The sequence below is a fragment of the Macaca nemestrina genome, chromosome 17 (genome assembly GCF_043159975.1).
Source record: "Macaca nemestrina isolate mMacNem1 chromosome 17, mMacNem.hap1, whole genome shotgun sequence".
NCBI lineage: Eukaryota > Metazoa > Chordata > Mammalia > Primates > Cercopithecidae > Macaca > Macaca nemestrina.
Genome location: NC_092141.1, coordinates 72,689,396 through 72,714,793, shown reverse-complemented (window position 1 = coordinate 72,714,793; position 25,398 = coordinate 72,689,396). Strand labels below are relative to the sequence as shown.

The 25,398-nt window shown below is 47.1% G+C and overlaps 2 protein-coding genes and 1 pseudogene across 3 annotated transcripts in view; 1 reads left to right on the top strand and 2 right to left on the bottom strand.

The window, feature by feature from the left end:
- The first annotated feature begins 703 nt into the window (after nt 1-703).
- On the top strand, nt 704-1,141 carry LOC139359664 (protein FAM136A pseudogene; annotated as a pseudogene).
- Nucleotides 1,142-3,523: 2,382 nt separating this feature from the next.
- On the bottom strand, nt 3,524-11,661 carry LOC105483041 (translational activator of cytochrome c oxidase I). The gene is made up of 5 exons (XM_011743594.2): nt 11,182-11,661; nt 7,564-7,670; nt 5,758-5,885; nt 4,423-4,600; nt 3,524-4,085 (listed from the first exon to the last, which is right to left on the bottom strand). The coding sequence occupies exons 1-5, from the start codon at nt 11,459-11,461 to the stop codon at nt 3,885-3,887; spliced, it is 894 nt and encodes a 297-aa protein (XP_011741896.2). The 5' UTR covers nt 11,462-11,661; the 3' UTR covers nt 3,524-3,884.
- A 7,633-nt stretch (nt 11,662-19,294) lies between these two features.
- Nucleotides 19,295-25,398, bottom strand: part of LOC105483043 (DDB1 and CUL4 associated factor 7) — a 35,125-nt gene continuing 29,021 nt past the window's right edge. The window contains exons 7-8 of one of the 2 annotated variants that reach the window (XR_987993.3): nt 24,344-24,581; nt 19,295-19,358 (exon numbers count right to left, since the gene is read on the bottom strand). Coding sequence is in view for 1 of the 2 variants with exons in the window: in XM_011743595.2 (XP_011741897.1) it covers nt 24,409-24,581 (173 nt within the window). In the remaining variant the exon portion in view is untranslated. Of the gene's footprint in view, nt 24,582-25,398 lie in introns of both variants that reach the window. The other variant, XM_011743595.2, reaches the window with a different exon arrangement.

The following is a 25,398-nucleotide window of genomic DNA, read 5'->3' as shown; positions in this document are numbered from 1 at the left end:
AATTCTTTTCCTAGAAGCTAAAGCTACAATTTACAGTAAATTTTGTTTTAGTTCTTTGCCATCCTTATTTACCTAAGGCTCCTTCAGGAAAATTACTCTGAGCTCAGAATTAGCTTAAATAACTTATAAATAGGTGTATAACAGGGATCAGAAAGACACTTTAGGCCTAACATACTTGACAGGCTCAGACGCAGGAGGTGGGAGTTCCTGGCCCTTCTAAACCCAGAAGTAACTATTAGTAGCAAAAGGTACCAAGGGCCCTATTTCTCACCGGCCAGGCTTCTTATTCAGCCCTCTTCTTCTTTCTGTTCACGTTTCCTCTTCAGTTCTCAGTGCCACATCATTCGGTATCAGAAATGAAAAGGATCTAGGGCTGGTTGTTCTCAGAACCAAGCTTTCAAAACCAGCTTGTGGTAGCCCTTCTTGAGAGCAGATCAATCTTCTCATTGGTTCACTCTGACCATTCTCAGGATGCATAGGGACCCAGGCAAAGCAGGCCCTGGCAAGTCCCTTTTTTTTTTTTGAGAGACAGAGGCCGGGTGCCGTGGCTCATGCCTGTAATCCCAGCACTTTGGGAGGCCAAGGTGGATGGATCATCTAAGGTCAGTTCGAGACCAGCCTGGCCAACATGGTGAAACCTGGTTTCTACTAAAGATACAAAAATTAGTCAGGGTGGCACGGCGCAGGGCGGTGTAGGGTCACCATGGCGGAGCTGCAGCAGCTGCGGGTGCAGGAGGTGATGGACTCCATGCTGAAGAGTCTGGAGAGAGAGAATATCTGGAAGATGCAGGGTCTCATGTTCCGATGCAGCACCAGCAGTTGTGAGGACAGCCAGACCTCCATGCAGCAGGTGCACCAGTGCATCAAAGCACTGCCATTTGCCATGCTTGAGCCAAAGCAAAGCCAGGCTCAAGCCCAGGCTTTGGTCACCAGTGAGTTGGAGAAGTTCTAGGACCACCTGGCCTGGTGCATCATGCATTGCAATGACAAAGTCAAAGATTCAATAGATGCTGGGAGTAAGAAGCTTCAGGTGAAGCAGCAGCTGGACGGTTGTGTGACCAAGTGTGTGGATGACCACACGCACTACATCCCAACTATGACCAAGAAGATGAAGGAGGCTCTCTTATCCACTGGGAAATAACAATCTTTGCCACTGGCCATTGGGGCTGAGGGCAGGAATATATTTTTTATAAGGAATTGGGAATTTTAGTCTTTTAAGCGAAGTTTATGAAGAAACGAAGGATGGCCACAAGTGTAAGACATATGTCACTTGCCTCTAGGCACTGGTTCTTTGATGTTTCAGTCCTAAAAAATGAAATGGAAAAAAGTGGTACTAAATTGGGTCAGAGATATTACAGTTGAGTTTTAGAGTTTATATGTCCTGTGGCCAGTGCTTGTCCTGCCAGTAAGGATCTCCCCTGTAACAAGCCAGAGCCCTCCAAGGTACCAGACTCTTCTTACTACACAGGTACCAACAGGCTGGCAGGTTAGAGTTGGTGGAGTTTAAGGAGAGATATTTTCTCTTTGTTGCCAACATCCTGTTTACCAGAAGTGTCACCACACCATTTTCTGTAAGTTGTAAAACAAAATTGATGAGGTCACTCACTTAGAAGGGCAAAAAAGTTTTCTGGGTCTTTGTTTTCTTGGTTTTGTGTAATTTATACAAGGCAATACAAGTTGATTTTAAGATGTGGAATTGGGAGGGAGACTAGTTTGGATAAGAACTTGGAAAGGTTCCTTGTGGATCCCCATTTCTGGTCCAGATGTGGATGTACATTTCTTAAAATTATTATATGCCATATCTTTCAGCCTGGAGACCATGCAAAAACATGAGAGGTGACGACACACTAATTATGGGAAGCATAATTACTGGCTGATGGGCCCTGAGGCTGTGTGTAGCAAAATGACAGGAAAATCTTGCAGTAACACTTTCCCAGTGAAGAGAACGGGATTTTGATTGTGATATATACTAGTACCTAGGAATGAACAGTAAAAGAGGAGCCGTTGGCTACTTGATTACAACAGAGTTATGAAGTACTGGATTTGGAAAAACCTGGTTTTTATAGAATGGATGGAACGAAAGCCTAAACCTAGCATTGCCTACTCAGCTCCCTGAATTAACAGAGCACTATTGACACAAATCCCGGCAACAGGAAATTCAAGGGAGAAAACGTAAGCAACTTGGGCTAGGATGAGCCGACTCCCTTAGAGCAAAGGAGAGGCAGACCCCATTACCAAATACCATTTTTGCCTGGGGCTTTCGCAACTTTTCAGTGTTCCTGCCCTGGCATGGCACCTTATTCTTTTGATAGCAACCTCATTGTATTTTCACCAACTTATTACTTGAAATGATAATACAGCCTATCATTTGCTGTTTCCAGACTGTGATATATTTTCCTAGTGGTTTGGTTTTAAAAATAAATAAGGTTTAATTTTCTCCCCTCCCCCCAACAAAAAAATTAGCCGGGCATGGTGGTGCCTGCTTGTAATCCCAGCTACTTGGGAGGCTGAAGCAGGAGAATCGCTTGAACCCGGGAGGTGGAGGTTGCAGTAGCCAAGATCACGCTACTGCACTCCAGCCTGGGCGACACAGCCAGACTCTGTCTCAGAAAAAAAAAGCAGAGACAGACTCAGCCAGGCATGGCGGCTCATGCCTGTCCCAGCACTTTGGGAGGCCAAGTGTGCAGATCGCTTGAGCTCAGGAGCTCGACACCAACCTGGACAATATAGTGAAACCCCATCTCTACAAAAATATAAATAAATTAGCTGGGCATGGTGGCGTGCACCTGTAGTTCTAGCTACTTGGGAGGCTGAGGTGGAAGGATTACTTGAGTCCAGGAGGTCAAGGCTGCAATGAGCCGAGATTGTGCCACTGCTCTCAGCCAGGGCAAGAGTGAGACTCTGCCTCAAAAAAAAAGACAAGAGTTCTCACTCTGTCACCCAGGCTGGAATGCAGTGGTGCAATCATAGCTCACTGTAGCCTCAAACTCCTGAGCTCAAGTGATCCTCCCACCTCAGCCTCTGGAGTAGATGGGATTATAGGTGTGAGCCACTGCCAAGTCCCTTATCACTGGCACTCGCTTTCCAACTGGGCTAGAACCTTAAGCTGTTTGGTGAAAGAAGGGCACAGAAGTCACACAAAGAGAGCAACAGATGATTGCACAGCAGCTCACACTGCCCTGGGGCAGCTCCAATAAAGAGCAGGCCTGTGTTGGGTCCTACCTTCCAGAGCAGGATCTAACACAGGATACCAGTTGAATAGCTTATGTTCTAGATAAGTACAATTCTTGGTGCATAGCTAGTGTTCCAGAAATATTAGTTGCATGAATGAATGACAGGTCTAGGTCGTGAGACCAGCATTAGACCATGGAGTGCCTGGATACAACTACATTTCTATGGCCAATCAAAAAAATAATCCTGGGACTGTAGTAGTAGAGCTAAGCCTAGGGACTTGAAAGTTAGTCCAGAGGATCCCAACAGCTGGACACAAACTCAGGAAGACTCAAGAGCCATACAACAGCAATGCAGCAACCAATAATCACTGTTATTATTAATAGCAGTTTCTAGTACATAGTGCCTCAGGGCACTTACAATTCCCAGAGGCCAGCTACCCAACATCAGAGTCTGACCAGCTGGGGGGTCCTGCCCTGCATCCAAGAGGGTGTCGGGACACTCATCCAGGTGGCTCTGAGACAGTAGCAGAGCTGACAAGGAGGCCCTACAAGTGAGATTCCTTTGGCTTCAAGGTCACAAGTCCTGGCTTTGGGCCTCCTGGTCTGCTGAGCCTCCCACTGGCTTTACTCTCAGAGATTGCTGCAGAAGCCTGTGTGCTGGAATGGGCTGCCACATTTCTAGGAAGGAACCCAGGAGCACATATAGCCTGGTTATTCAATGTTGTCATAGACGTGAATCACATCCTCGTGGTTGCTGAGAGCCTGGATGAGATGAGCAGCCTGTTCCAGGTCGGGCTCGGCCAGCTGCACCTTTGAGTTGGGGATGAACTCTAGTGCACAGGACACAGAACACAGGCCCAGGGAGTCCAGTTTCTTCCTCACTTGGTGCAGTGAAGAGGCATCACAAATAAACTAGGGATAAAGGAAAATCAGGAGGTGAGGAGCCAGGAGGTAATGAGACAAAGCAACACAGGACCTTGCAAAGTCCTGAATGTCAGTACTGGAATGGATCGCTGGGTTTGAGATCTTCACTGGCAGGGACATAGTTTTCAATGTTTTGACTCTTTTTCATAGTCATCACGAGAGTCGGACCTATTCAGTATTCACTCAATAAATGTTTGTATGATATGTGAACTCTTTGTCTCATCCGTACCCTGGGGCACAGGAAGGAAGAAACCAAGAGGCATGTGTAAGGCATCTATCGTGGTCCTCCCGGCAGCCCACCAAACACCCATGTGTTCATGCTTACTTTAAAAACATTCCTTTCTTCTTCGTCTTCAGTTTCCTTGACATCCTCAGCTCCTGCTTCAATTGCCAGCTCCAGGGCACGCTCTAGATTCACAGCCTTCTTCTCTCTGTCCTCCACTCCAACCACGATCACCCCCTTTTTGTCAAAAGAGTGACGAGCTCCTTCAGCCATCACTCCTCTGACAGGGAAGGAAACAGGCTGGCATGAGTGGATGCCTCTAGACACTCAGCCTCCATAAAGCTCATCATTCTATATCACTGTCTCTTTCTCACCCAGTCTATGGAGTACACACAGACATGGAGCAGATCGCTTCCTCAAGGAGAAAATGCAGCTGCTGCTGGATAAGGGAACAGCCCAAGAATGTTCCCACACTCAATTTTCTGCCCTGATTGCAGTCTGGAGGAAGCAGACTTTGCTCATCATTTCCTGTGCCATTAAGATGCCAGTCCTAGTGGAGCATTTTAAGATTTGGGCATTATATGGCTACAGATGGGGATAATAGGACAAAGATCCCCTTTCTACACCAATGAACAAGTCTTTGGGATTCTGCTAGTACAGACAACATTAAGGGAAAGTCAATTAACTCACTGGATTCTGCTAAGGAGGAAGTGTGCTTAAAACCTGAAACATGGCCAGGTATGGTGGCTTCCAGCACTTTGGGAGGCTGAAGCAAGTGGATCACCTGAGGTCAGGAGTTTGAGACCAGCCTGGCCAACATGGTGAAACCCTGTCATCTCTACTAAAAATACAAAAATTAGCTGGGGCCGGGCGCGGTGGCTCAAGCCTATAATCCCAGCACTTTGGGAGGCCGAGACGGGCGGATCACGAGGTCAGGAGATCGAGACCATCCTGGCGAACACAGTGAAACCCCGTCTCTACTAAAAAAATACAAAAAACTAGCTGGGCGAGGTGGCGGGCGCCTGTAGTCCCAGCTACACAGGAGGCTGAGGCAGGAGAATGGCGTAAACCCGGGAGGCGGAGCTTGCAGTGAGCTGAGATCCGGCCACTGCGCTCCAGCCCCGGCGACAGAGCGAGACTCCGTCTCAAAAAAAAAACAAAACAAAACAAAAATTAGCTGGGCGTGGCTGTGGGTGTCTGTAATCCCAGCTACTCAGGAGGCTGACGCAGCAGAATCACTTGAACTCAGAAGGTGGAGGTTGCAGTGAGTCGAGATCATGCCATTGCACTCTAGCCTGGGTGACAAGAGTGAGACTCCATCTCAAAAAACAAAAAGCAAAACCCTGAAACACTAGCAGAGATCAACAGTACTTGCCTTGCAGAGAATTGGAACATAAAGGCTCTGTCCCCTACCACTCCCCACAGACACACACTTACCCATTCTTATTCAGGATATGTCTCATGTCTGATTGACACTTGTGGCCACTGTGAGATAATGCCTCGATGAGCAGAGAAGAGCCACCAGGGCCCCGACACGCATACAGCAAATACGTGTCCTTGGTTTTCTGCAATAAACAACACAAGCACATTTTCCTGTTTCCCAGTTCCCTCCCACATGTCAGCCCAGAACCACAAGTATTGCAAAACTAACTTCATGGGATGGGCTCTCTAGGCTGGAGCCTGAGCTCTCAATCTTTATTTTTGTCCCCACCCTCTGAGAGGAAACCCTAGAACCAACTTTTGAAGTAACGGGAAGTACTACCCCTAACTTGGAAGGAGTGTTTCTCTGGTCCCTGAACAATCCATCAGCCCTTCCTCAGCTTTGCTTCCTACCGTCCCTAACCAAATGCCACATCTAGTCCCCACCCACTCCCACTCAGACTCATCCTCTTACACTCCCATCCTGTAAGAAACCCACCGGTCAAGTCTCAAGGCTCCTACCCTGGGCTGCTAAGTACTGCTGTGAAAAATCACACACCTAGGCCTTGTCATAAGAGCTGCTGAAAACAGCATGGTCTCAAAAATCAAACAATTAATCCAGAGCTCTAGGGACTAATCTCTTCTGGACCTTCCATGCCCCTACTCATCCCTTGTCCATGTATTCAATATTCCCCACTCCAAGCACCCTGTCCTGCAACTTTCCAGGAATTCTTAACTCATAACTTCTCCCTTCCTCTTTCACAAAGGAAAAAAGGGCCACTAGGTGGGGAAAATAGTTGCTGTCTCCACCTCCTTCTCTGCACCACGGCCTACGTGAAGGCAGTAAGCATAATGGTTAGAGCACAGGCTCTAAAGTCTGATTATCTGGTTTCAAGTCTGTCATTTTCTATGTGACCTGAGTCAAGTCACCTAACTTTTCTGTGCCTCGATTTCTACTTATGGTGGTTTTCAGGATTCGATGAGATAACACACACACAGTTTTTATCCATGCTTAGCCTGCAGGAAGCACTCAATAACTATGATCTATTAAGATAACTATTACTTCCTCAGAGCCTCCCTACCTGCCCCAGAGAAAGGTGTACCCTCATGTGGACTCTATATACCTGCCCCTCCCACCATCTCTATCACCCCCACCCTCTCTCTTTCTACTGGCTTTTCTCCTTTAGGGTATAAACATCTGAGAAACAAAACCTTCCTCAACCTAACATAAGGGCTTTCTCCCACACTGCCCCTTCTTTCTATAATACCTCATCTCCCTACAACTTGGCTGAGCAGTCCTGGGCTGTATGGCCCTGCATGCTGCCTATGCATCCTACTCCCAGTTGTGCCCCTAGAACAAATGACCAAGGACAGTGAGCTCCCAGAAGCCTCTAGGCTGAGGGCGTCAACTACATTGCTACCCTTCTCTCTGATAATTTTTTTTTTTTTTGAGACAGAGTCTCGCTTTGTTGCCCAGGCTGGAGTGCAGTGACGCGATCTCGGTTCACCGCAAGCGGTGCCTCTTGGGTTCAAGCAATCCTCCACCTCAGCCTCCCAAGTAGCTGGGATTATAAGCATGTGCTACCATGCCCAGCTAATTTTTGTATTTTTAGTAGAGATAGAGTTTCACCGTGTTGGCCAGGCTGGTCTCCAAACTCCTGGCCTCAAGTGATCCACCCACCTTAGCCTCCCAAAGTGCTGGGATTACAGTCGTGAGCCACTGCACTTGGCCCTCTCTGATAATTTAAGGTGTGTTTGGGGGCTATCTAGACATGAGCCCTGTAGGGGCTGTGATCAATAAAAAGCATGTCAAACAGTACGCACCTCCATTTTCAGCGCTGCCTCAATCGTTGACTTGGGCATATGTTTGCTGCGACACACCTCTAAAATATTGGCCAGGTTGCTGTTGTGCTCAGGGTTGGGGCCTCCTTCTGAGATTTAAAGAAAAAACAAAGAGTGAGCAAAGACATCTCATTACAACATGGGAGAAAAAAAGGGATTTCCAGCCCCACCAAGCCAACGGAGTGGCAAATCCCCATTTAGCTCTCAGTTACCTTAGAATACCTTAACTAGTGTTTGAGTGGGATATGGAGAAGTATTTTGGGGTTTTTTTGTTTGCTTTTTGAGATGGCGTCTCACTCTGTTGCCTGGCTGGAGTGCAGTGGTACGATCTTGGCTCACTGCAACATCCACCTCCTGGGTTCAAGTGATTCTCCTGCCTCAGCCTCCCGAGTAGCTGGGATTACAGATGCACGCCACCATACCCAGCTAATTTTTCTATTTTTAGTAGAGACCCGGTTTTGCCATGTTGGGTCAGGCTGGTCTCGAACTCCTGACCTCAGGTGATCCACCCACCTTGGCCTCCCAAAGTGCTGGGATTACAAGCGTGAGCCACTGCGCCCAGCCCGGAGAAGTATTTTGGAAAAGTACTTTTTTTTTTTTGAGACAAAGTCTCACTTTAATCACCCAGACTACAGTGCAGTGGCATGATTTTGGCTCAATGTAGCCTCAGCCTCTGGGGTTCAAGCGATCCTCCTGCCTCAGCCTCCCAAGTAGCTGGGACCACCAGCGTGCACCACCACATCCAGGTAATTTTTTAAAATATTTTTTGTAGATTCAGGTTTTCACCGTGTTGCCCAGGCTGGTCTCAAACTCCTGAGCTCAAGTGATCTGCCTGACTCGGCCTCCCAAAGTGCTAGGATTACAGGCGTGGGCTACCACGTCTGGCCAGAAAAGACCTTTTTCTTTTCTTGTTTTTTTTTTTTTTTTTTTAAGACAGAGTCTCACTCTGTCATCCATGCTGGAGTGCAGTGGCATGATCTTGGCTCATCTTGGCTCACTGCAACCTCCCCCTCCCGGGTTCAAGGGATTCTCCTGCCTCAGCCTCCTAAGTAGCTGGGATTACAGGTGCCTGCCACCACACCCAGCTAATTTTTGTATTTTTAGTAGAGATGAGGTTTCACCACGTTGGCCAGGTTGGTCTTGAACTCCTGCCTCAAGTGATCCACTCGCCTTGGCCTTCCAAAGTGCTGGGATTACAGGCATGAAGTACTGTGCCTGGCCAGAACCTTCTAATTCATTGTCTTTAGGGATGGTTTTCATTCTGCTATGTTTTAGCAATCTCCACTTTGTGTCAGATGAAGAAGGGACATAGATGGTAACAACACTTCCTGGACTCATTACTGCTTACTCTACTACTTTGTGCATAATAAAAATAATTTTATTTTATTACTATTTTTGAGACAGAGTCTTGCTCTGTTGCCCAGGCTGGAGTGGGCAATCTGCAGTGGCGCAATCTCGGCTCACTGCAACCTCCGCCTCCTGGGTTCACGCCATTCTCCTGCCTCAGTCTCCTGAGTAGCTGGGACTACAGGTGCCCGCCACCAAGCCCAGCTAATTTTTTTTTGTATTTTTTTAGTAGAGATAGGGTTTCACTGTGTTAGCCAGGATGGTCTCAATCTCCTGACCTCGTGATCCGCCCACCTCAGCCTCCCAAAGTGTTGGGATTACAGGTGTGAGCCACCGCGCCCTGCACTTTGTGCATAATTATTGAAATGTTCACATGACATTGTAATCTGAGGGTAGGGGCTATATTTCATCATCTTTGTAGTACTAGTGGCATGCCTGGTACAAAATAAACACAGTTAAGTTGGTTGAACTTGGGCAGGGTGCAGTGGCTTACGCCTGCAATCCCAGCACTTTGGGAGGCCGAGGCGGGCGGATCATTTGAGGTCAAGAGTTTGAGACCAGCCTGGTCAACATGGTGAAACCCGGTCTCTACTAAAAATACAAAAAAATTTAGCCAGGCGTAGTGGTGCACACCTGTAGTCCCAGCTACTCTGGAGGCTGAGGCAGGAGAATCACTTGAGCCTGGGAGGTGGAGGTTGCAGTGGGCTGAGATCACCCCACTGCACTCTACCCTGGGTGACAGAGTGAGACTCTGTCTCAATAAATAAATAAATAAATAAATAAATAAATAAATAAATAAATAAATGTTGCTTGAACTTAATGTCAAGAATTTTGAAGAAAAGGAAGCAAACAAATACCACGCATGAGTTGAGGGGGTAAATGAACATTAACTGAATGCCTATTATGTGCCATAAACCATAAACTACCTCAAGGTGGGTATTACCCTTGTTTCACAGAAACTCAACAAAGTTAAGCCACTTGTTCAAGGTCATAAGTCAGTGGCCGGGCGCGGTGGCTCAAGCCTGTAATCCCAGCACTTTGGGAGGCTGAGACGGGCGGATCACGAGGTCAGGAGATCGAGACCATCCTGGCTAACACAGTGAAACCCCGTCTCTACTAAAAATACAAAAACTTAGCGGGGCGAGGTGGCAGGCGCCTGTAGTCCCAGCTACTCAGGAGGCTGAGGCAGGAGAATGGCGTGAACCCGGCAGGCGGAGCTTGCAGTGAGCTGAGATCCGGCCACTGCACTCCAGCCTGGGTGACAGAGCGAGACTCCGTCTCAAAAAAAAAAAAAAAAAAAATAAGTTAGTCAGTGACAGAAACCAGGTCTTCCTGACTCCAAAGTCCATAGTTTCTCTTTTTTTTTTTTTGAGATGGAGTCTTGCTCTGTCACCCAGGCTGGATGGAGTGTAGTGGAGCAATCTCGCTTACTGTAGCCTCCAACTCCTGGGTTCAAGCGATTCTCCTGCTTCAGCCTCCTGAGTAGCTGGCATTACAGGTGTGCACCACCACACCCAGCTAATTTTTTTTTTTTTTTTTTTTTTGTATTTTTAGTAAAGACGGGGTTTCGCCATGTTGGCCAGGCTGGTCTTGAACTCCTGACCTCAAGTAATCTGCCTGCCCCTGGCCTGCAATTACAGACTGAGCCACTGCGCCCAGTCCAAAGTCCATGCTTTCTACAGGACTTTTCCTTTACTCCTACAAATCTCTGGCCCTAAATAGAAAAAAAGCCTTTTCAGTGTGGCGACCTAAGGGAGAAAAGACATGGTTGCAAATCTACCTTCCAAGGAAATGTGTCTTGGGGAAACATTAATGAAGCAAACTAAGGCCTAAGCACTTAAATGATAGCTTTACTCAGTGCCCCTGCCACAACAAATAAGGTACTTGAGGCGACGTCAGAGGAGTTGATTTGTCTCTTCAGGAGAGTCACACATCTGCCCTGACTCTTAGGACTTGTTTCTATTAAGTACCTAGCTAGACCAGGATGAAGTCACTTCTACCTTACCGGCTTATCTTCTCAAGAGCAGCTCCCTCTCTGACAAACTGGCCAGATGCTTAGCGTCTGGAAAGGTGAGTGAGGACTTCAAACGTAGGTAGGTGTTTTGAGGATTTATGAGGCGGGCAATGGTGGGTACTGGGAAAGGAAAACAAAGTGAAGGGCCGGAGATCTAGGTGGGCCCAACTCCGAGTGGCAAGCGAGGCTGTGGGCACTGAGAGGGCAGCGGCAGCTAGTGGTGGGTGACAGGGTCTCACCTTTCACTGCCAGGCGGATGTTCAAACAGAGTTTGGAGAAGATGCGACTCCTTTCGACGTCCTTCGGACCCTTGATGTGCCTGACTTTGGACCACTTGTTGTGCCCGGCGGGGACAGCCGCTGTGAGGTGCAGCGTCCTGCCCGGTGCGGCACCGCAGCCCCGGGGCTCGGAGTGGGAGGGCCGGGGGTCACGCGGAGAAGCTGCCCCGACCCCAGGGCCTCGTGCCAGCAAGCATCGGGCAGCGGCCCTGCTTAGGCTGGCAGCAGCCCAAGCCGCCATCGGTCCCGACCCTGGGGTTCAAGCTGCTAGCAGCAGCGGCCAGCGCCGGCCCGTCTCTTCCACCGCCGGAACAAGCAGATCCGGACTCCGCGGCTGCCTGTGCTGGTCACCTGAGACCCAAAGGCTTGGGCCCGCCCGGGGCGGCCCAACAGCTAATGACCCTGCACCGTCCCCGCGGCAGCCGGGACTGGGGGCCCTTGATGGCGTAGCACACTTCCTTTACCGGGTTCGCTCCAAAAACAAGTCCCCACTGCCCGCAAAGTCCGTTCCGCGGCTGCACAGTACTCGCTCCTTTCTCGCCCTTGAGCCGACCTAGTTAGTGCTCAAGCCCTCCCGGTTGCCTAGAGAGCGCCGGACTTTGTTTCTCATAATAGTCTAGTGGAGACACATCTGAGTTATGAAACTGACTTTGCTTCCAAATTTCTGCCTAAATCTGAGAAAGTCCAGAATGATAAATATTTTGTTGTTGCCTCATTTTACTGGCAAAGAAACCGCTGCTAGAAAAGTGAATTGCCCAAACGTTTAATCTCTCTGAACGTCCTCCCTATTTACAAATAAGGATCTAATATTTGCTTTATCAACATAGGAAGGTTGAAAACACAAAATGAGCCCTTAGAGCTTTAAAGTAATAAAGTTTTATGTAAATAGCCACAGTGCACTTAAGCCCCTAAATGCAAGAGATGGTTTGGGACAGACTCAGATGAGTCACAGGCCTTTAGGAGAAGGAGAATGATCAGACAAGCCTTTTGGAGCTAAACTCCCCTTTTCATTTTCTCTCTGCTGTCTCGAAAGAGAAAACCGAATCCATGAGAAGACGGAGAGAAACAAAGCGGCAGCTGCTGAAAAGCTTTGTAGTGACTTCCGTGCTGGTGAGATGAACTCCAAAGGGCATGACGTATCCGGTAGAGAAGCAGGACAGCTGGGCGCGGTGGTTCACGCCTGTAATCCCAGCACTTTGCGAGGCTGAGGCACGCGGATCACTAGGTCAGGAGTGCAACACCAGCCTGACCAACATGGTGAAACCCCGTCCCTACTAAAAATACAAAAAAAAGTAGCCGGTCGTGGTGGCGCGTGCCTGTAGTCCCAACTACTCAGGAGGCTGAGGCAGGAGAATCGCTTGAACCCGGGAGGAGGAGGTTGCAGTGAGCCGAGATCCCGCCACTACACTCCAGCCTGTGCGACAGAGCGAGACTCCATCTCAAAAAAAAAAAAAAAAAAAAAAAAAGAAGCAGGACAGTGTGAAGTTCAAGCTTGTGCCCTCTGCGTTTAGGCTGGGTGGCTTCAAACCCTGGTTGTTCCACTTTCTAGTGTATCCTTGGGCAAGTACCTTTACTTTCCTGTTTGTTTCCTTACCTCTAGAATGGCCTTGTGAGAACTAAATGGGATAACGGATGCAAAGCACAAAAGCATAGACTTTACATTTTTTATTATATAAGAACCTTCATGGGATGGTGGCTCACGCCTGTAATCCTAGCACTTTGGGAGGTCGAGACCAGCAGATCACTTGAGGTCAGGAGTTTGAGACCAGCCTGGTTAACATGGTGAAACCCCGTCTCTACTAAAAATACAAAAATTAGCCAGGTGTGGCGGGTGCACATAGCCCTTCATACACGCTTGTACCTTAGCACTTACCTTTTAAACAAATATCAAAATGTTTATATCTGTTTCTACCATAATACTAAATTCTTTGAGAGTAGGACTGTACTTTCTATGCCCAACACAATTCTCATTTTTTAAAAAATAAACAGCTTTGATATATTTCACATATACAAATCACCAATTCAAAGTGTACAATGGGTTATAGAATATTCAGAGCTGTGCACAATTGAGTTTACATTTTCATCATCCCCCAAAGAAGTCCTGTAGCCATTAGCAATCACTCCCTCTTTCCCCCCAATTCCTGCAGCCCTGGGCAATCACCAATTTACTTCTGTCTCTGTGGGTTTGCCTCTTCTGAACATTTAATATGAATGGGCCCACACACTATGTGGCCTTTTGTAACTGGCTTCTTTCACTTAGCATGATGTTTTCAGGATTCTTGCATGTTGTAGCATGTATCAGTATTTCATTTCTATTGCCAAATAATATTCCATTGTATGGATATACCACGTTTTATTTATCCATTCATCAGGCAAGGACATATGGGTTGTTTTCACCTTCTATGATGAATAATGAGGCTGTGAACATTCATATACATATTGCTGTGTGGACATATGTTTTCACTTCTTTTTTTTTTTTTTTTTTTTTTTTTTTTGAGACGGAGTCTTGCTCTGCCACCCAGGCCGGAGTGCAGTGGCACAATCTCGGCTCACTGCAAGCTCCACCTCCCTAGTTCACGCCATTCTCCTGCCTTAGACTCCGGAGTAGCTGGGACTACAAGCGCCTGCCACCACCCCCGGCTAATTTTTTGTATTTTTTTAGTAGAGACAGAGTTTCACCATGTTAGCCAGGATGGTCTCGATCTCCTGACCTCGTGATCCACCTGCCTCGGCCTCCCAAAGTGCTGAGATTACAGGCATGAGCCACTGCGCCCGGCCTGTTTTCACTTCTTTTATTTATACACCTAGGAGTGGAATTGCTGGGTCATATCATAACTATGTTTAACCTTTTGTGGGATTGTCAGACTGTCTTCTAAAATGGTTGTATCATTTTACATTCCCACCAGCAATAGATGAGGGTTTAATTTCTCCATATCATTAATTTTTTTTTTCTGCTTTGTTACCCAGGCTGGAGTCCAGTGGAGCAGTCATAGCTGACTGCAGCACAGAACTCCTGGGCTCAAGCGATCCTGCCATCTCAGTCTCCCAAGTAGATGAGATTACAGGGTGCGAGCCACTGGCTAAATTTGTTATTCTTTTTGACTACAGCTATCACCATCCTTGTGAGTGAGAAGTGTTATCTCATTGTGGTTTTGATTGTATTTCCTGAATGACTACTAATGGTAAGCATCTTTTCATGTGCTTATCAGCCATTCATATATAGTATTACTTTAATTTTAAAATAGTTTATTCAGGCCTGGCGTGGTGACTCATGCCTGTAATCCCAGCACTTTGGGAGGCCGAGGTGGGCAGATAATGAGGTCAGGAGATCGAGACCATCTTGGCTAACATGGTGAAACCCCGTCTCTACTAATAATACAAAAAATTATCCAGGTGTGGTGGCACGTGCCTGTATTCCCAGCTACTCAGGACTGGCTGAGGCAGGAGAATCGCTTGAACCCAGGAGGTACAGGTTGCAGTGAGCCGAGATCGCACCACTGCAGTCCAGCCTGGGCGACAGAGCGAGCCTCCATCTCAAAAAAAAAATAAATAAATAAAAAATAAAAAAAAAATATATATATATAATTATATTTACTTTGAGAAGCAAAAATCAAATTAATGGAATTTGTAATCACAAATAAGTGTAGAGGCTAAAACAAGGTTTGAGACTGCCCTAGTCCAGTCAGCCTGAGACCAGCAGGGGAAACCTATAGTCCCACTGAGTTAGGCTTATCAGCTCACTGCAACAAGGGAGACTGCACACCAGAGGAATGGTGAAGTGTCTCACCAAAGAAAAAGATGATTATAGGATTATGGGGAAGGGTGGAGGTTAGGTGAAAAATTAGAGTTAGGCACAAAGAAACACAGACCTGTGTGAAAGGGGGATCAAGATCAGCTGGACTACAAAGTGGACTCAGGGGATCAGTTTCCCTGGAAAGTACAAAGTCAAGATAAATGTGGAATGTCGTGTTCAGAAACCCCTGCTCTGAAGCGCAATACCTGGCCTGGAAATCAAGGCTGCTTCTCTTTTTTTTTTTTTTTTTTTTTTTTTTTTTGAGGCGGAGTCTCGCTCTGTCGCCCAGGCTGGAGTGCAGTGGCGCGATCTCGGCTCACTGCAAGCTCCGCCTCCCGGGTTCCCGCCATTCTCCTGCCTCAGCCTCCCGAGTAGCTGGGACTACAGGCGCCGCCACCACGCCCGGCTAATTTTTTTGTATTTTTAGTGGAGACGGGGTTTCATTGTGTTAGCCAGGATGGTCTCGATCTCCTGACCTCGTGATCCGCCCGTCTCGGCCTCCCAAAGTGCTGGGATTACAGGCTTGAGCCACCGCGCCCGGCAAGGCTGCTTCTCTATGTCAAAGTGACTCAGCTCCTCCAAGCAAGACTGCAAGCCTTAATTCTCACACATACAATTGCAAACAGCAAACTTCGTCAGCCTATGATTTTGGAGAACAAAGTTTCTTGGTGAATTTTTTTTTTTAAAAGTAGTCACTCAGGGAGTTGTTCTGACACTTTATGTTGCCAAAAAAAAAAGAAGAAAGTTGCAGTGCATGCTTGGTAGAGGTACTATATCCTGTTAACTGTGCAGCTGGTTTTATCTGTCTGTGTATCTGTGATGAATGGCAGGGAAGATTTTAACTCTCTCAGTCTGAGTTAATAGCCACCTTTCAAGATAAATTCATAGTTGACTGAACCATCTCTAGAGGCCTGGTTGTCAGGATCATTGAAATCACTTAATTAACGAGCCTTGGAAGCTAAAGACTGGCTAAAAGTATCATTCCATTAGGTTTGACCATGTGTTGTCCAGTACTAACAGCTCTCAATGAATGAGATTACATTAGCTATTAGTCCAGATACTTAGCCAATTTGCTGGTATGGCTGAGATATAATTTTCCCTACTTCACTTCCTATGCCAGGGTACACAGGAAGACTACATTTCTTGACTCGACCTTCCTTGCAGTTGGCAGATAGGAGCAGAAGTAAGCCACTTCCAGGTCCATCCTGAAAAATGTACTTTTTCCCACCCCCCATAAGCAACCTGGAGGTCACACGCTTATTTTTATTTTTTTGAGATGGAGTCTTGCTCTGTTGCCCAGGCTGGAGTGCAGTAACGCGATCTTGGCTCACTGCAAGCTCCGCCTCCTGGGTTCAAGTGGTTCTCCTGTCTCGGCCTCCTGAGTAGCTGGAATCACAGGTGCGTGCCACCATGCCTGGCTAATTTTTGTATTTTTAGTAGAGACAGGATTTCACCATGTTTGTCAGGCTGGTCTTGTGATGTCGTGATCCGCCTGCCTTGGCCTCCCAAAGTGCTGGGATTATAGGCGTGAGCCACTGCACCAGGCCAGGTCACATGTTTAGATGACGTAGCTGCAACTTGGAAGAAGGCTGATCAACCTCCAGAGGACATTTTTTTTTGAGATGGAGTGTTGCTCTGTCGCCCAGGCTGAAGTGCAGTGGTGCGGTCTTGGCTCACCGCAACCTCCACCTCCCAGGTTCAAGCTATTCTCCTGCCTCAGCTTCCCAAGTAGCTAGGACAACAGGCATGCACCACCATGCCTGGCTAATTTTTGTAGTTTTAGTAGAGACAGGGTTTCACCATGTTGGCAAGGCTGGTCTCGAACTCCTCACCTCAAGCTATCTGCCCCTATTAGCCTCCCAAAGTGCTGGGATTAGAGAGTTGAGCCACTGCATCCGGCCTAGAGGACTTTGTGTAAGCAAAAAATAAGCTTCTGTAGTGCTCAGTTTCTGAGATTTGGGGGTTTGTTGCTGCAGCTTAGCCTAGCGTATAAATAGTATTACTCTGTTTTCTCCTTAGAAACCAGAGAGCAGGTCTCATGTATTTCTCACAAAATACACACTGTCAGACCATATAGCAGCACAGTTCCAACAGGACCAGTAGGTACTCATAAAATTTAAATTCTCGGCCGGGCTCGGATTACACACCTGTAATCCCAGCACTTTGGGAGGCCAAAGTGGGTGGATCGTCTGAGGTCAGGAGTTTGAGACCAGACTGACCAACATGATGAAACCCCATCTCTACTAAAAATACAAAATTAGCCGGGCGTGGTGGCACATGCCTGTAGTCCCAGCTACTCGGGAGGCTGAGACGAGAATCCCTTGAACCCGGGAGGCAGAGGTTGCGATAAGCCAAGATTGCGCCATTGCACTCCAGCCTGGGCAACAAGAGCAAAACTCTGTCTGAAAAAAAAAAAAATTAAATTCGCAAGAGCAAATATTTCCCTTCACAGATCCACTGCCACCAGCTCCATGTTAGCTGACACAATGGAAGGTACTTATCGAATACTGGTTCACTGAACCAATCAGTTTGCCTTTCTTCTCTTCCTTCACAGTGGCCCAACATGAACAAAAGAATAAAAATAAAAATAAATGGGGGTAGTATTTCATCCAGAACATGCTGCATTTGACTAGCGGTGGGATAGGAACTCCTTCCCCACCCTACTATGTGGGGCATAGGTTTGGGCAATTAGCAGGGACTTGGACATTCCCAGTCAGCCATCAGAACCTATCCAAACCCAAAAGATCTGGGAGTTATTTCTCTGTCCTCCTTCACAGCCAATACATTACTGAATGCTGATGACTGCATCCCTCTTCACTTGTGCCCTGTCCTCTCCATCCTTGCCGCAGCTGCTGCTGCCGCTGCCACCTTAGTTTGCCTTAGTTCAGGGTTTGATTTTCTCTCACCCTATTATAAGAAGGCAGAGGCACTTTTTCATTGCCTCTCCTTCTAAAATGCAATTCTGATGACTCCTCTCTGTGTATATTTTCCAGGATCATACAGGAGTGTAATGTCTAAAATTTCTGCAAAGCATGAGACTTTCCCTGCCTTGGCTCCTGTATACCTCTCTAGCTACATTTCCCACTATTCAGCCCACCTCAACCTGCAATTCTCTAAATATGACCATACTTTCTTGCCTCTACAGATTTGCACATGGGTGTTCCCTCTGCCTTAAGGACATTCCCTACTCCCAGAGAACTCCTGCTCAGCCTTCCAAACGCAGCTTAGGCATCCATCTTGAGTTGTTTTCGCTGACCCCATGCGGCTCCCTCCCAGGCAGAGGTGATCGCCTCCTCCTGAGGGGTGATGCCTAAACACATCCATTATTGCACAACAATGCAAGAATTTGGATTTTTTTGTTTTGTTCTTGTCTTTTAAAAATTAATTTGGGCGGGGGGGGGTAGGGATAAAAAACTACCAATTGGGTACAGTGTACACTGCTCGGGTGATGGGTACACCAAAATCTCAGAAATCACCATTAAAAAAACTTATTATCCACATCACCAAAAACCACTTGTTCCCCCAAAACTATTAAAATAAATGTCAGGCGCAGTGGCTCATGCCTGTAATCCCAGCACTTTGGGAGGCTGAGACAGGCAGATCACGAGGTCAGGAGTTTGAGACCAGCCTGACCAACACGGTGAAACCCTGTCTCTACTAAAAATACAAAAATTAGTTGGGTGTGGTGGTGCGTGCCTGTAATCTCAGCTACTCAGGAGGCTGAGGCAGGAGAATAGCTTGAACAGGGAGGTGGAGGTTGCAGTGAGCCGAGATTGTACCACAGCACTCCAGCCTGGGTGACAGAGTGAGACTCCATCTCAAATAAATAAATAAATAAATAAATAAATAAATAAATGCCAAAAAAAAAAATTTGTCTTAGATCTCAGTCTGGCTAAAAAAAATTTTTTTTAAATAAAAATTACTGATTGATTGAGACAGGGTCTTGCTATGTTGCAAAGGCTGGTCTTGAACTCCTGGCCTCAAGTGATGCTCCCACCTCAGCCTGCCCCATGCCTCAGCTGGAATCACAGGCCACTGTGCCCAGCCACAGGTATTTATGTCGATGTCTCCTCTGGTAGACTGCAACCAACTTGAGGCCCATGTCCCCTGGCAGAGAGGAGGTGCTCCACTGAATAACAAGTGAATGACCAAACAGGATATAAAAGGTGATGAGTAGACTGCCCGGCTCGGGCTGGGGCACTGCCACTGTCTATGGAACATGACCAAAGTGACAGAATGGGAAGAACTGAATTCGTCACAAAAAGCAATTCAGTCAATCTATACATGTTCAAGTTTTATTACAAAGTATGATGGGCAGAAAATACGGTACTTCTTATACAGGAGGCTGAAACAGAATGAAAGGGTGAAAATTAGGTTTAATTTACTTAGGAAACAAGAAATAGAAAGTCATAGCTATAACACTCCACTTTCAGGTGCCCTTGAAGTAGCCTTCAATGGAGATTCCCCATAGTTGTTTCACAGCACAGTGTTAAAATTTTATTATAAGCCCTGTGTACAATCAGTCCTGTGAAAATATTTATAAAAGAAAAATATTACAGTACAGTTCTGCAAGGGGCAGCTTCCTCTCCACCTGACCATGGATGCCACAAAACCTATAATATAGAGGGAAAGTTTAAATATATAACAAGAATGGAAGTTCAGACATACTAGGCTAAAGGGCACAGAAATGGATCAGTTAGAGCTTAACATTTCAGAGCAAGAAATCTCCATTTTCTACACAGAGGTTTACACAATCATGCTACAAATTCACTCTGGGTGGGGTGGGGAAGGAAAGTCACTGACAAGAGGGGTAATAAAATACACAGGAACCAAAGCAAGTGAGTCAGACTCAACTAAAGCGATTCAAAGCTTCAGCTCAACAATTTTCATAACACATGGTACACCATAATCAACCCAAGGTGAGAACATTTCTTTTAAATAGTAGATATCACAAGTTCATAATCACTTCTTCCAAAGGTGGGTGCCTATAAACTTTCCAGCTGTTACATACTGTCAACATATTTCTTCTTGAGTTTAAACTTTCTTTAGCTTATTTGTTTCTGGTTGGATATAATACCAGTCCAAGCCTCTTTGGGAAGGCACCTGCATGTTCCCATATTTTAAAAATGACATCCAGAAAGTAGCCTGAGAGGACCTGGCCCATCCCATGTGGCCACACATTTGACTTTGACCATTAGCAGCAGTGATACCGTGGGAGGGGGAGAGGGTGCAGGTGGGTGAAGTGGGCAAGGCTCTGCAACACGAGATGCTCTCAGGAGCTGGCCCAGCCAGGACCTGGCCCAAGGTTCACAGTGACTTTACTCTGCTCCGCCCTCTTCCCTGGGAAAACCAATCTAAGTATCAAGAATGACCTTCCTTCTTCGTCCTGGAGTACACACAGTAAAGGGAAAAGTCTACTTTGAGGCTTCTACTTCAATGGTCTCCCCTACCCCAAGCCAGGAATGGAAGAGGTTGCCATATTCTCAAAGTGGGGAAGGTAGAGGGACAGTACTGGGCTGCCCTCCCACATGTGGTAAACCCTGCAGCTCCTACATGTCTTCATGGCCCAGGAATTCAAGGCCCAGGTGGCAGCAGGAAGAAACAGTGGAAAGGCAAGGGGAAGAGAAAAGAGAAAAAGGAAGGGAAAGTCTGCATAACTGTTATAACCTCTGCTTCTCTTGCTCTGTAACAAACCCACAACCAAGAAGAGCCATGGTCTGGAACAATCATGGGACCCCCAACGCCTGTAGGTTTTTTACCACCAAGTATCACCCATGGCTGCTCTGAGCTGTCATCTTGTTCCCATAGGTACCTAGCATCACAGATGCCCAATTTATGGCCCAGGAAGGCTGACCCAGGCTAAGGGCAGTCTCACTCCACAGTCATACAATGGACAGTCTGAATGTTTTCCTACCCCAGACCTTCACTGACCTCTACTATTTCCTCCTCTGATTTAAAGAAAACATTTTTATTTTCTCCTGCATCCTACATCTCCTCCTAAAATTTCGGCCCTAGTTGTCATCAAAACCTTGTAGGAGTCTGAATTTTTTATTTCTTCCTGAATCTTAGCCAGTTCTCTGACAGCCAATCCTGGATTTATAAGAAATTTTTGCCCAGTTATTTTTATTTTATTTTTTTGAGACGCAGTCTTGCTCTGTTGCCCAGGCTGGAGTGTAGTGGCACGATCTCGGCTCACTGCGAGCTCCGCCTCCTGGGTTCACGCCATTCTCCTGTCTCAGCCTCCCAAGTAGCTGGGACTACAGGCGCCCGCCACCACCCTTGGCTAATTGTTTTTGTATTTTTAGTAGAGACGGGGTTTCACCGTGTTAGCCAGGATGGTCTTGATCTCCTGACCACGTGATCTGCCTGCCTCAGCCTCCCAAAGTGCTGGGATTACAGGTGTGAGCCACCGTGCCCAGCCTCGCCCAGTTATTAGATATCTTCCCTCTTCAAGTCCTAACCTTGCAGGCTAATTCCTCCCTAGAAGAAGAGGATTCCAATGCTCCTGAGCATAAAAACTTCAGGTCCTTGAATGACCTGGACCCATTCTGGAGAAGGCTCTCTGGTGGTAGAGGCCGGAGGCCTAATTTATTCAGCACCTCCATCCTTCCGTCAGAACAGATGAGGACAATACAGGCAGCTGTGCCTCAGGCTGCCAAGAGCAAAAGGGCCATCACCAGCTGGGCCACAGCCTGGCGGAGCCTCCACGTGGGCTTCCTGGTAAAGTCCTAGCGGCTGCTCCTCCTGCAGTCAGCGAGAACAGATCCAGGGCCTCCCACCCAGTCTCGCTGGCTGTCAATTTGAGAACCTCAACAAATTACAGAGAGTTGTTTTTGCAACTACAACAGATCTGTGCTTTCTGGAGCATGGCTGGCTTGGAGGCTTTCTAAATCCTGAGACAGGAGAAATCCCCTCCTAAGTCATGGGTTGTCGGGCTGGTGAAGTAAAGGGAGGGTAAGAGAGCTGGGATTCAAAGACCAGCAACTCACCAACTGTGAGTATGTGTGCGTTTGCTTAGGGGGGTGGAGTCTCCCCTGGGTCCCCAGTGGGATTCAGGGGAAGACTGCACTGCAGGACCTAAGGAAGGATGACAGGGGCTGGGCGTCCACAGGGCAAGGGAAATCTCAAAAGTTGTTGGTTTCCAGAGTAAATATCTATCTTACGCAAATATATTCTAATTATTATTATTTTTTTCAAGTTGTTGTTTCTGAGTTCCAGCTGACAAATTCCACCATACAGACCAAGCTTAGGTGCAGATCAGAAAAGGAATCTCAGAACTCAGTGGATGTAAGCCCTGCCTGGCAGACCAGCCCCTTCTACCACTGACTTCCATTTCAGACCCTTCTCCACAAGAAGGAACTGATGGCCTCCTAAACAAGCAGCCATCAGCTTGGCCTTGCTACCCTTGAGAGAAGGACCCAGTAACCATTTCAAACACAACGAAAAGCAGAGGAGGGTTCTGACCAAGAACTGCTCGCTTTATATCTCCAAATGATGCAGTGCAAATCCAGTGGCAAATGCAGGAGAGGCAACTGCAAGCACATGGCCAGCCAGAGTCCTAAAATCAGAACAACAAAGTAAAAGGGTAGAAGGGGAAATACCCTGGCTAAAAAAGAGCCTTTTTCTTGGGACAGGTCCCTGTATGGTAAAGCAAACAGCTAGACTTTTGGCATACAATGACATCTACTTCTGAAAAGGAAGACTTAACCAAAAAAGCTTAAGGGCCCAGAAGAACAAAGTTCACTGTTTTGCTTCTCAAGCAGGTGAGAGCCAAAGAGGACAAAATCATCTCCTTCAGGCCCCCTACTCTACTAATCTCAGATGAGCAATTCAGAGGGACTTAAAAACCTCCAGGTTGGAGCAGAGCACAAGGAACCAGCCAACTTCTTCCCCCCCACCCCACCCCCTAGCACGTCCCAAACTGCCTGCCCCAAGGGTTCATCTAACAGTGGAATCACACACTTGCTCCTCCATGGAACTCACTCACGTAACGGAAAGACACCTGCGGCCTGCAAGTCAAAAGACAACCGCAGGCTACAAGTCCAATACTGCTCAGAACCTAACTGGGGGAGAGAGGGATTGGCAGGTGTGGGGAGAGCTCTTAACTGGCTAACCCTGGGGGTCTATAATTCCTTTTCCTTCTTTTTTTTTTTTTTCCTCCCTTTTCATTACCCACAGTATAATGCTTTTTAGCTATCTATCCACCTGACAGCCCGGGGTTGCCACAGTTGATCAGTCCATCTCTTATGTGAGGTCTTGTTCAGGGTTGGAAGCACAGGCAGGATGCCTCTGAGGAAGACTCTCTCACCTCAGAGCACTCAATCCAAAGAGTGCCCAATATACTACCAGGCACAGTAAACTCAACCAACAGAAGCACCGAAGTTCAACTCAGATATCATTCTTGCCTATCATTGAAAAGACACTAAGTGTAATGGCCTGGGGCTTATATTTGGAGGGAAAAACAGACTCTGAAAGAATGTACTGGAAATATGCTTGAAGTTAGCTTCCTGAAACAATTCCCCTCAAGTCAGGTACCCTGAGAGCCTGTCTCTCTCAGCTCTACCATGCTCCCAGTGGGAACCAATGGGGCTAGACAGTGGTGCTTCAGGGTAAACACAGGCTTCCTATGTCTGTTTAGAAGCTCAGAATGCCCTTGAGAGGAGCCAGGCTAAGAAAGGTGTGATGAGTCAGTGGACTTCAGAGCACCAAGGTGGTTTGGACTCCCGGTCAGGTGTGTACTACTCAGGCAGTGACTCAAGAAGGCAAACTGCTCATGGGGCCAGGGGCCCAGTACCAGCTCCAGGCACTGAGGGAAGAGAAGAAGGTGCAAAGAGGGAGGACTATAGGACAAAGAAATGAGCCAGGAGATTAAAATTCTTCTCATAAAAAAATTAGCCTGATAGGTAACAAATATACAAAGTTAAAATTTGTTAAACACACTGATACTAGGAGAAAAGACAAATTGGTATTTGTTCCCACGTAAGTGCTAAACGAACATGGACATGGACGAGACGTGGGCTGCTGCCTTGGGCAGCAAACAGACAGAGACACCTGGGCAGAGGAATAGACACAGCCAGTGTGTGAACTGCTCCTCAACACAATGCCTGACAAACAAATATACACACGTTTTTAATTGAGGAACCAAAGAAGAAGAGGAAAGGAGAGAAAATCTTAAAACTCAGCCCTGGGCTGAGGAGGCGCCACACAGCACTGAGTCTGCCACAGAGGGCGATGGGGTGACTGGCCAGGAACTCCTAGAGCAGCTTCTGGTAACAGTGGGTGCAAAGCAATGAAAGACATACTGGCCACTGGAAACATGTTTCTTCTTACTTTGGGGGTGGGGCAGAGGCAGGAAACACAAAAGCCCCTGCCTCGTGGGCACAGCGCCACCAACACTACACTCTGAGTATCTCCAGGCAGTTGTTGTAGCAGATGGCGATCCAGTCGGGCTGAGTTGATGCCCACTGCACATTGTTGATCTCTCCTTCAGCTGTGTAGGCCAGGATAGGGTCCTCGATGGCTCGGGGCATTTGCTGGATGTCCCAGATGAGAGCCTGGTGGTCATCCGCTAGGGACAAAGAAAGCCAGCAAGCAGGGTCACAAGTGAGGCAATGGGGATGATGATCCCTGCATTTCAGGAGCAATTCACAGTTTACAAAGCACGCATCCCCATGACGGCGGTTCTATGTTAAGCCCCCATTTTATCGATGAGGAAACTGAGATTCAGAAATGTTAAGGCGCTATTCAGCCAAGTGAGTGGCAGAGCCAGAACTCAAATCTAGGCCCTGACTCCATCTCCCAGATGTCCCCAGGCTCTATCCACTGCACGAATGAGTCCTTCTCATCTGGGTCAGGTATCAGGAGTGGACAAGGGGATACCAAACATGTCATTTGTAGCCACTTAAAATACTTGAGTGGTTATAAAGATCCTTCCTGATCATTCAATATAATGAGAGCGTTTCTTCCTGTTTGATGGGCATTTATGCTTCAGTGAGTTGTTATATAGAAGAAGACTGACAAAGTAGTGTTGGTATGTGCTGTTAAAAAATTATTTCCTGGCCAGGCATGGTGGCTCACACCTGTAATCCCAGCACTTTGGAAGGCCGAGGCAGGCGGATCACTTGAGATCAGGAGTTCAAGACCAGCCTGGCCAACATGGTGAAACCCTATCTTTACTAAAAAAAAAAAAAAAAAAAAAAATTACAAATTAGCCAGATGTGGTGGTGCACACCTGTAATCCCAGCTACTCGGGTGGCTGAGGCAGGAGAATCGCTTGAACTCAGGAGGCAGAGGTTGCAGTGAGCCAAGATGGTGCCATTGCACTCCAGCCTGGGCAACAGAGTGAGACTTCATCTCAAAAAAAAAAAAAAAAAAAATCCAAGAAA